At 46.6% G+C, this 11,847-nt stretch overlaps 1 protein-coding gene across 9 annotated transcripts in view; it reads left to right on the plus strand.

Annotated features, from left to right (window-relative positions):
- The window catches only part of Thrb (thyroid hormone receptor beta), a 326,708-nt gene extending 316,111 nt beyond the window's left edge, over nucleotides 1-10,597 (plus strand). For all 9 annotated transcript variants that reach the window (XM_050140634.1, XM_050140632.1, XM_050140635.1 and 6 more), the window contains 2 exons: nucleotides 2,848-3,106; nucleotides 5,894-10,597. In XM_050140634.1, the coding sequence (XP_049996591.1) occupies nucleotides 2,848-3,106; nucleotides 5,894-6,135 (501 nt within the window). In that variant the 3' untranslated portion in view covers nucleotides 6,136-10,597. The remainder of the gene's footprint in view (nucleotides 1-2,847; nucleotides 3,107-5,893) is intronic.
- Nucleotides 10,598-11,847: the final 1,250 nt, after the last annotated feature.

Below are 11,847 nucleotides of genomic sequence, written 5' to 3' on the forward strand. Positions count from 1 at the left end.
GTTCTCACAGCGAGGGCATTGTGGCAAGTGCCTCTGAGAGGTGTGCCGCATCTTACAGACTCACCAGGATCCTGCAGACCTCTCCGGCCTATCCTCCCATTCACTGTAACCCAGCTCAGCCTTCCCACTCCCATCCCCTCCTTGAATCAGGAACCCAAGGATGTAGTTAGCAGTACAAGTCGGGACCTAGACAAAAGCAAATCACTAAGTGGCGGAATTGACAGGTGTGGACGCCTTTTTCTGGTAGAGAAATACAAGCAGTTTACAGGTGAAGTGGTCCCGTGAGTAGCCGAGCAGTGAACGAGAGTGTGGACAGCTCACGCACTCCACGCAGTTCAGTGGGGTTGCTTTCAGTTTCACACGGGAACCTAAACTGGACTAGTCAAGAGTTCCCACAGTTGTTTTCTGTTTTGTTGTGTTTTTGTGTTTTTATTTGACTCTTTGCTCTTTGAAGGCCCACCACCCAGCTCCCAAGTAAAGACACAGAGACTTATACTTACTTATGAATACCAGGCCTAGTCTTGGCTTGTTTCTAGCCAGCTTTTCTTTAAATTATTCTATCTGCCTTTTGTCTCTGGGCCTTTACCTCACTTTATTCTAGATCTCTTTCTTTCCTTCTTACTCTGTTGGCTGGCTGGGTGGCTGGGTGCTGGACCCTGGCCCTCCTCTCCTTCTTTCTCTCCTCCTCTTCTCATTTTCTTCTTATTATTCTCTCTGCCTGGCATCCCAGCCTGTTTCTCTCTTCTGCCCAACTATTAGCCATTCAGTTCTTTATTAGATCAATCAGGTGTTTTGAACAAGCAAAATACCACAGCTTCACAGATTTAAACAAATGGAACACAAAAGGCTACAACACATCTTTGTATCATTAAATGAATATTCCACCACATAAATAAATGTAGTTCATCTTCAACTAATCTTCCACAAGCTCCCGTCTCCCAAAAAAAAAAAAACTGCACAAGTTTCAAGGAAGACTTAGACATGTGCAATTTTGCATATTCATTGTTTATGGAAATTTCGTCATAGCTTAGGAATTGAAAAGTGTGTGTTGGCCTTAATTGTGATAGAGCTAGCTTCAAATCCAGCCCCATCTATAAAGCACCCCTGTGCCATCACACACTGGCATGTGACACTCTGAGCGTCTGCTTTCCATAAGCGTGAATGAAACTGGAATGTCCCTTACTGTATTACTGTGACCGTGTTGCTAAATGTGTTATTAAAATGACTGTATAAATCCTGGAATGAAACCCAAGTAGTAACCATTACTTGGACCCTTTCAAATGATCCAGTTTTGAATTCTTCCTGAACTTTCTTTCCAACCCCAGAAAACAAATTTTTATTTTTCCTATTTTGTCCCACAGAGTTCTGTTGTAAAGTTTCCTTAGCCCGTTGTCATAAGCTCTAATTAACATGTGACCAAGTGAACTTTAGATGACCCTAAAATCTGAGCAGGAAGACTTGCTTGTCCATTGACTGCGATGTCTGTCGCTAAGAATAGAAACACAGGAGCCACAGCACCTAAATACTGGCTTCACCTCTGCCCTTGATTTGCCAGTGGGTCATAAGCAAAGCTTCTACGTCTCTGGGTAGCCGTGGTCACTTGCATCTGGCTGCAGCCTTCTAGTTTTGTACCTCTTGAGACACTTGGAAGCAAATGTCCTTCAAAAAACAGAAAGTGCAGCTACCACCTGAGCAGAGTCAGCAGGTGATTGCGGAGCTGAAATGAAAACTGAAATCCATGCCCTGGCAATGCTGAAGCCTGCATGGGCAGCTTGTATACCGTGGTTCTGTTGAACTTGCCCGAATTAGGTTTCATGGTCTACTTTGATGAGGGCGACTGGCCAGGTCTCTTGCTCAATTACAGAGCTACCCAACAGTAAAAAAAAAAAAAAAAAAAAAAAAAAAAAAAAAAAAAAAAAAAAGATGAGGCATGAACTATGCCCCTTTCTTGTAGAACGACACAGTACAAACTCCCAAATGAAAGGGTGACCAACAGTCACCGAGTGACTGCACCCCAGTTGGAGACCTGTGATAAAATCAATCTAAACTATTGAGATTAGTTAGCTTGGGGCTGGAGAGATGGCTGAGCAGTGAAGAGCATTGTCTGCTCTTCCAGAGGTCCTGAGTTCAATTCCCAGCAACCACATGGTAGCTCACAACCATCTGTAATGAGATCTGGTGCGCTCTTGAGGAAGAGACCTGGTTAGTCGTCCTCATCAACTTAGACCATGAAACCCAATATGGACAAGTTCAACAGAACCACCATATATGGGCTGCCCATGCATGCTCAGCATTGCCAGGGCTTAAATTTCTTTTTTTTTTTTTTTTTTTTTTTTTGATTTAAAAATTGTGGTTGGCAGGGATGGAGAGATGACTCAGCAGTGAAGACCACTGGCTACTCTCCCAGAGGACCCAGGTGCAGTTCCTAGCACCCACATACCAGCTGACAGTTGTCTCTACCTCTAGTTCTAAGGGATCCGATGAGATCATCTGACTTCCAGACATATGGGCAAGCAAAACACTCAAACACATTTCTTTCTAAAGTAGTTGAAGGCTGGGCAAAGTATCACTTACCTGTAGTCTCAGCATTCAGAAGGCAGAGACAGGAGGATTGCCACAAGTTTGAGGCCAGTGTAGCCTGCAAAGCGAGTTTTAAGCCAGCCAGCACACCACAGGGACTCTGTCTCAAACCACTAAAAAGATGCTTGTAGGTGTCACCCCAGGTAGAGAAGAAGGACTCGGAGAATGCAGACGTAGGTTGGCTGCAGAGGCTGTCTAGGTGCTGTGCCAACACCATGGCTGGCGCTTGTCTTCTTGCTCGGTGCTGATGCGTCTGCTTCTTTTCAGCTGCCATGTGAAGATCAGATCATCCTCCTCAAAGGCTGCTGTATGGAGATCATGTCCCTCCGAGCTGCCGTGCGCTACGACCCAGAGAGCGAGACTCTGACCTTGAACGGGGAGATGGCAGTGACGCGGGGCCAGCTGAAAAACGGGGGTCTTGGGGTGGTGTCGGATGCCATCTTTGACCTGGGCATGTCTCTGTCGTCTTTCAACCTGGATGACACGGAAGTTGCCCTGCTTCAGGCTGTCCTGCTGATGTCTTCAGGTGAGTGCACCGAGATTCGCAGTGGATGTGAAAAGAGCTGGAGCCTCCAGGGTCCGTGCTAATTCACTTAGTGGGTTGTCTGTCTCCCTTTAGCTACAGAGTCTTAGCCAGCTGTCCTTCAGCGGGAGACTAGAAGGGGCAATGGACAGGGAACTGAATGCTGGATAATTGGAGTCTTACGCTATATTGCTCTGGCTGGCATGAAACCCATTCCAGAGTCCACATTGGCCTCTCGGTGAAATGCTCATTGAAACCGCTTATGGAAACAGTCCTAACTGTGGTATTTCAGAAGTGTGTGTTCTCTCCGTCTTAGATTTTGACCGAGCTAGCTTCAGACCCTCGCCTCACCCACAAGACATTCCTAATAAGCCCCAACCAGCATTGTTAACCATCCAGCTGCCTGAGTTTGCAGGTCTCTAAATAAAATTGACGTTAGAATAGTTACCTCACTGTATCACTGTGAAGATTAGCTCAAGCACTGTGGAAATTCTGGCATGGTGCCCAGTTCAGATAGGGAAAGTGGGGTGGGGGCAACAGAAACCTTATAAAGTGATCCCCTTTGGGCAGATATTTCATCCACCCTGCCTGATTCCGGCTTTACCAGCCGTACTAAGTACGGCTCCAAGTGACAGCACCATCCTGTGAAACGCATGCCTCTTACCGTACAGCACGCCAATCCAAAGTGGAGTGCTTCAGACAGCCAAGATAACCAGAGCTGGAGCTGAGGCATGGACCACCACAGCTACAGAAGTCTCTCCTTCCTGGCAGCCTTTCCTCTAGAAGAGGGCTCAGACTTCTTACTTGCTGCTGGGTCCCAAGAGGGAGGGGTTCAAGCACATGCAAGCAAAAGCTCACCAGACTTAAGTCCCACGGTGTCACTACAGCCACATCCCATTGGCCAAGTCGTTCCAGCTCCAGCCCCGACTCAACATTCTACCTCACTGGTCACCCCTCTGCATCGGCATGATGATGCCATCTTTTTAACCAAGCCCGGCTGCCCGTCAGAGCTCTAGCTCCCAACAGTGGAGGGTTAATGATGGAACTGGCACTATCCTCTTTTTATTCACCTCACAATAAATAAATGCAAAGCGCACTGCATTCGGGAAGCCAGTCTTGAAATATAGAAAATTGTTTCCGGCCATCCTCTTCCTTTCAAAACCTACTTTCGTTCCTCTGGTGCTTGTCATTTTGTTCTGTCACTATCTGCTTAACTTACCCAGACTGCTCTCTGGTCTAACTATACTTTGAGGTCACAGATGTGTCTTACCAGTGTTTAGTAGACTCCAAAAAATGTCTATTGGCCGGTAGCAAAACCTGGGTCACAGACACCTTGACAATTCTTTATCAAGCTGAAATTCGCGAAGTATTTTAAAGCTGACCTAGAAATTCATTTCCTACATAAAATTTAGATATGGAAGATATTTTAAAATCAATAATATTTTAAGTTATTTTTGTGAAAAGTTTCAAATACAGACAGAATGGCACACAGCACTCCCTTTGGTGACTTTGGAGACATTCCAGGGGACTACGTTTTCCCAATATCTGCTCTTCTCACCCTCTATAACCCCCTTGCCTGTGACTTCTTTTAACCAAAAGAATCCAGCAAATTCAATGTCACCTCATGTGATCCCATATACAATATAAAATATGGCTACCAGACTTATTCTGCAAGGACCTCAGTGGCTTCATGAGTTTGGCCCCCACTGGAGGAAGGTCACACGGTTGGGCAACTGCAGAGCTGGTATCCAGGCTACAACCAGTGATCACTTGGCTCTGGATCCTTCAGGGAATACAGAGGACTCGGAGAAATAAAGCATGAAGCTTCTCTGTGGGCTGCCTTTGTAGTACGGCCTCTCTCTACAGTGACCACTGAAATGGAAATGGAACTGTCTGGGGATGTATTCTTGAAGGGAATGAAAGCAAAGTTTGACTAAGTCGCTATTGGTATAAAAACCCTTTGAAATAATGTTAATTTACATATGGAAAAAGCTATTTCTTCTGTAATTTCTTCTGACTGTATGCCCTAAATAAGTCAGAGAGAGAGAGTTAGCATGGTGCTAGTCTGGTTTTTACACCCCTACAATACTTGCTACCTTGTGTTCAAGGGCACAAAAATCTTCAACAAGAACCTTTGCCTTTAGTAAAGAAATGTTTATTATTTGATAAGTTTTCCTCCATGCATTTGTTTTCATAGTTATCATCTGTTTATGAAAAATGGATTTTATTGCTGTGTAATAAGACGTTCCCTCTGGGATAAGTCAGTAATGGAAGGGAACCGATAGAGATGGCAGCTGTGTGTGTTTTCATTTCACCAATGACGGAGCACTTCGTAAAACCAATTTGAGGCACAGAAGTTTTACCTTGGCTCACAGTCCCAGAGGCTGTGCCCACAGTCGGCTGGCTCCATTGCTGTCAGGCATGTGGTAAAGAAGTACATCATGGAAGGGAGCATGGGGTCAATGAAGTTGCTCACATTGTGGTTGCCAGGAAGTTGGACCCCACCCTCCCACCAGGTTTATCCATCTCAACACTGCACCCCACCTTCAGATCTACCCATCTCAACACTGTACCCCATCCCACCAGCTCTACACCCATCTCAACCAACACTGCACCCCACCCCCAACCAGAGCTGTCCATTCAACTGTCACCTTGTCCTCTGGTATTCTAGAGTCCCTGTTGCGTTCTCACTCATTCCTAGGAGCAGAGAAGTCCCCAGATCTGGAATTGAATCAGGCAAGCTCCCTCCTTCCACCTCTGAATTCATCTCCATCTTCTTCCTCCCCTCAGATCGCCCAGGACTGGCCTGCGTTGAGAGAATCGAGAAATACCAAGACAGTTTCCTATTGGCCTTTGAACACTATATCAATTACCGAAAGCACCATGTGACACATTTTTGGCCCAAACTCCTGATGAAGGTGACAGACCTGCGGATGATTGGAGCCTGCCACGCCAGCCGCTTCCTCCACATGAAGGTGGAGTGCCCCACGGAGCTCTTCCCCCCTCTGTTCTTGGAAGTCTTTGAGGACTAAGTGGACTGGACAGGTTCTTGTCATTCCTGCCGCGCTACTGGGTGTCGTTTCGTCCCGCCTCTGCCTCAGCCCTTCTCGTCGTCGTTTCCTCGTTTCTTTGTGTCGGGTGGGATTGTCGGGGGTCAGTGGGTCATCAGTGGCACGGCCTGGGATGACGTCGTCTCTGGAATGTGGGTCTTTGTAACTGCTGCGTTCTGTTCACCAGTCCTTACTGTGAATGCTTTGAAGGGTTGGGTGGGGGACAATCATTATGTCACCAGCACCAAGCCATCACCAGCTCCCATCTGTCCCTCCCTGGTCAGAGAGACTCAAGCAAGCCAAATGGCACTGCAGAAGACTAAAGAAGCCTTAAAACCAAGACCACAGTCATCTTGACCCAGTTCTGATGTTTGCAGGGCGGAGCTGGCAGAGGAAGCCCCCCCCCCCGGGCTGGGCGTGGCTTTCAGTGTCTAAGGGTAGGAGCAGATGCTACCAGGAGCTCACCATTTCCAGCGCCCTTTCTCTCCAAGCAGTGTGACTTGGAACGTGCGGGAATAGCCACACCATAAGGAATCAACTTTCCTTCCCGTAGCCCTCTGTAGCCTTGTGACATCCTTCACACTGGACAAGAGCATGACCTGAAGATGGGCAGGTGTTTTACTGGTTCGAGGCCACAAGGACAATCTTTTTCTCAGCCTGTCCATAGAGCTTGGGAATCCGTATCAATGTTTCAGGCATGGTTTCCAGAGTGCACGTGGTGTATTCCCTCGAGCAGGAAGGCGTCTTCACAGCTTGGATAGATTCACAAGCCATTCCTACAAAGCTCAAGCCTGTTTACAGAAGCGCTGTCTCTTTTTAGTGGTCTCTGAGCCAGTCTTTTCCCCAGCTCACCAAGGTCTTTATCCAGGTTGTCTGTTGAGCTGATGGCATTTCCCTATGGCTTAGATCTTCCGATCAGGGAGAGACACACGTGTTGAAGTTCCAGTCTCGTTTGACAAAATTCCTGGAAAAAGATCAGGGCAGGAATATTCTGCTTCGAAGGAAATGCACCCCTCATGGGTGTTAGGCTGTCCAATGACGGGAGGATGCTCTCCCCAGTCTCGGATTCATAAGCTCCTTACGTTATCCACGAATACCCCCCAGCCCCCACCTCCCCGCCACATTCTGTGGGGGTAAACAGCTTGACTCTCTCTAAACGCTAGCTCTTCTGTACCTTTGTACATCATTGCACTGGCCAAGAGTCCCCGTAAAACAACGGCTGACCATGCATAACGACACACCGTCGCCACTGCTGTCCAACCTACCCCCAATGACCAAGTCATGACAACTTCTCTGCAGACGGGCAAAGAATGTACCCATGCAACTGAATGTACCCCATTCTTCACGGACATCACAGATACAAACTGTCCCTCTGCCTGCCTTTCACTGCCTTATCCTGGAAATATTGGGGAAAACAAGCCATATCAGCAAGCGTTACCTAGAAAACCAAGGACAGAAAGTCACTGTGAAGAGTGAGGACACTCACTTGCCTCTTTTAGGCTTTCGGAGCATTCTTGGCTTCACTGGGCATCAGGGCACCAGAGTTCTAGGTCGTGCTCTACGGCCTGGTCGGTTTAGGGCCTTACAGTTCCAATTTTCTTACTGCATAAATAAGTCAGTCCCCTAAAATCCCTCTTACTTTCTCTGTTGGATGACTTTCCAGTAAGTGGGGGGAGAGTGATCCTTGAACTAGTCCTTTTATATTCAAATGCATAGCTTTATCAGACAAAAAGCAAGGCCCACTCACAATTAAGGAATGTATTTGGCTTTTATTTGAAATGAGAATTTGCCTCAGAGGAAGGCAGAATGGTCTTGGAAGAGAAGGTGCAGCTTTGAAAGTCCCCAGAATCCGTGGGAATAGCCTCAGGAGAAGGCACGCTCCAGCATTAATACACTTAGACAGAATGCGCTGTGGACTTGGTGCAGAGATTAAAATAGAAGCAAAAAGCCCCATTGATTCATGTTCAAACATCTGTCAAGGGTTTGCTTTCCCAGACAGCCTGTAGCCAGCCTCCTCCCTCACAAACTTCATTAAACATCTGTTTTCTCTGTCGACTCTCCCGGAGGACCTCTGTCCAGACAATAAAAACAAGCTTGCTGTGAGGCAAGTTCTCCTTCCAAGAGGAGAGAGGGGGAGCCCGCAGGTGAGTCCAGCGCAGGGGCACAGAGTCCTGGGACACCAGCGTTTCCAAGGAAGTTTCCCAACTCTGACGGTTTCCAAAGGACGTCAGACACCTGGGTTCCAGCACTACTGCAGGGTTTTGGACCCAGGGTCTTTCAGGGCGCTGTGGGGATTAACGACCACTGAGCACTAGCCCAGCCCTCAGCCATCTGGTCAGCCCCGGTCAGCCCCAGCACACGGTCCTACTCTGTATGCAACATTGAAGGCGGAACATTCATACTGAATAAGATACGCGAGCTTCAGTCTTCTGGCGAAAGGAATAAGAAGGGCAGGCGGTCAGAATGACTCAAGTCACACCCTCCTCCGGGAAACTCCATTTTATGAAATTAGATTTTGAGGAATTGGCTCCCAACTTTTTTTCTTTTCTTTTTACAAAGCGTTTTTCTTCTAATCTTGTCCAGACTTTCAAACCAAGTGTGGATGTGGTGGAAAGAGCCCTCGCATCTGCCCCACTGTGGGGAGACATTCCAGTCAAGGAGAACATGCCCATCCTACTGGGATGCTGACTTACAAATCATAGGTATGGATGAGAAGGCCGTGCACATGCAAAAGACGTGTGTGTATGTATGTGTGTGTGCACATGTGTGCATACGTGTGTTTGTCCCTTCAAGTGCACTTTGCACTTCAGCGTCAATGTGCAGAACTTCCAGAAACTGGAAGAAAGAAGAACAATTTTTCTCCTCTGATTCTGCTGAAAACACCTTGTGCCGCCTCTGAGCTTCTTCTAGTGTGATGAGCCTCAGTCCTCCGTGATGCGCCCTGTGGGAGCCTCAGCCCAGCGCGTCCCCAGCCTGTGGCCCCAGTGCCACCTCCCTCCCAGTGCAATCTCGGGGAGAGCGAGGTTGGCTCCGCTCTGCAGGGTCCTTTCTCATGTTAACCTGCGGGCTGGCGCCCAAGCCTTGATCTCCTCACACTCAGCCCTCCCCAGCCCGGCCTTGTGACCTGCTGGGCCTCTTCAGAGCATGTCATTGTCGGTAAGACATCTTCGTTCTGTGGAACTCAAACCTATCCGTGTCATATTGACCTTTTGCTGCATGAGTCATGAATTATGAAATCAGTCTTATGGTTTTTGAGATGTAGCCAGCATTTTGTAAGGCTAAACCTTTTTCATGAACTTAATTTAAGTGAAGAACCAAACCACAGGTCCTCCTCAAAATGAGAGATGACAGACAATTGAATCTCTTTGCCCTTTCCAATGGCGATGGCATCAGGTCCTCTAATAAGCTCACAATTTCCTGTTATTTTAATAATATGGAAACATTAGCATAGTGTTTCTTTTGATAGTGATAGACTGATCCATATTTAAATTTTATAGAGAAGAAATTTATTGTACTGTGATGTAGATATTTATTATCCAGGTAAGGATTTGCCCGGTGTGTATTTTTTACAATTGAAACATTTTACTTTAATCTTTAAAATAAAAAAAAAGACATTAAAAACACACACACACACACACACATACAAAAAAAGGCTAGGGAGAAAAAAGGTTTGGCCTTATCCCAGAATTTTTACTGTGCTGTATAAATGTTTGCACATGAAAAAATTACACATTTCTCGTGTGTTTCCACATTAATTAATGCCGCCTTCAGGAGCAATAGTGTGCAGGTGAACACTGATTGTGGCTTTATGTTGCACAGCGCAAGCTGACCCACCTTCTGCACAAGACAATCAAATGTGAGTCTCTCCTCTGAGGGGGACAGTACTCAAGAGAGCACAACGTGAGACACAGGAAGAGGCTGTAAGCCAGCCAATGCACGGATGGGGAGGGGATCAGGGCACAAGCGCACTCATGTGGCCTTGTGTCACTTAGTCCCTTTGGTTGTTCCTTGTGACCTTGGCATCTTTCACTTGACATCATATAGCCAAAGTCGTTCTCCGCGCTTTCGTCAGAGAAGATTCTTTTTTCCATAATGTTTCATTGCCCTGAGAATCAGGAAAAACAAATGGTACAGAATAGAGAGGTTTACAGTCAGTGGAAGATTTGTGTTTTGCAGACAGTGTTAAGTGCTATTGCTAGATTGGTGATATTTTTTTTCAGCCTAAAATTGTTGGAATCTGTGATCAAAATGTTTTAAACTATCCAAAAAGAAAATTTGTATATTTGGGAAAATGGATTTTTACATAGCTTTTGTATGCAGATATTAAATTGTAATTATGAATATAGTGGGCATAGATACTCATAAGCTTAAATTCTAAAAAAGAAAAAAAGAAAAAGCTTACAATGGATATATTTGCCTGTCTCTTTCTTTAAATAGTTCTAGATAGAAGGGCTGCCTACTCTTCTCACCTCAGCACTGAGGCAGGGAAGGAATCTCGACTACACGGGGAATCTACTAAGATGGTCAAGTTCTCCCGCAGGGAGCATGTTGTTTGGGGGTGAGATACACAGACAGACGGGCTGACTGACAAACAGCGTCAAAACGTCCAGCGGAAACCTATGGAAGCTCATTAAGGAGGTCAGAGTTCTCACAACAGGGAATCCAGAGCAGTGGAAACTGCGCCTTAGGATAAGGACATGTGATGTAATAGAGATAACGGCGAGGTACCCAGGAAACACAGTCAACTAGAGTTTTTGATTAAACCTTGTCTCCAAAGCTGGACTTCTCACCTCTGAACTCCAGGTTACGTTTCCCACTGAGCTTAGGTCTCTGTCACCAGAGAAGAAGTAGCACCTCCGGGCCTTGAGAAAATGCCCTGCAGCTGTGTTTAAGGCCAGAGGCTTTTACTTTAACAATTTACCCTCCTGTTCTCAAGGACAGGACAATTTTAGTCTTAGGCTGTCTGTCCCCAGGTAAGGAACCTTAGAGGACACTTTGATATAAGCATCCTGGGGTCTGAAAGAGGGGCTACCCCACAGAACAGGGGGTGGGTCAATCAAGGAAAATATTGTCTGACACCTTGTAGAAGTCTGTGGGAACATTTTTTTGTTTTTTTGTTTTTTTTTTTTTTTTTTCGAGACAGGGTTTCTCTGTGGTTTTGGAGCCTGTCCTGGAACTAGCTCTGTGGACCAGGCTGGTCTCGAACTCACAGAGATCCGCCTGCCTCTGCCTCCCGTGCTGGGATTAAAGGTGTGAGCCACCACCGCCCGGCCTGTGGGAACGTTTTTCCCCCGTGTGGAATGTCACTGAGTTTGAGGCCTTTGGATACGAAGACTATAGGAAAGTGAAGGGTGTAGCCTTTCAGGCTGTTAGCGAAGGGTGTGGTCTTTCAGGCTGTTAGCACTGCTTCCTTTTCATTTTCTTGCACACAATGAGCTGCCTTGAGAAAGGCAAGATGCATTTAGAAAAGAAAATCTTCAGAATAACAAAATCAGACCTTCTAGTGCACACAGATGGGGGCGAGTGGAAAACTACTCCAAGTCCGACAGAGCTGCGGCTCACAGCAGACACACACGTGCCTGGGTGTTCTCCGGGTTGCGTGACTCTACCCATGGGTATTCTGAGCCTCCAAGGTTTCATTTCCCTGCCTGCACTAAAGCCAGACAGGACCTCTGTGATAATAAGACATCCTAG

Source organism: Alexandromys fortis, unplaced genomic scaffold (assembly GCF_014885135.2).
Source record: "Alexandromys fortis isolate MF-2015 unplaced genomic scaffold, M_Fortis_MF-2015_v1.1 scaffold_46, whole genome shotgun sequence".
In the NCBI taxonomy this organism is placed as follows: Eukaryota; Metazoa; Chordata; class Mammalia; order Rodentia; family Cricetidae; genus Alexandromys; species Alexandromys fortis.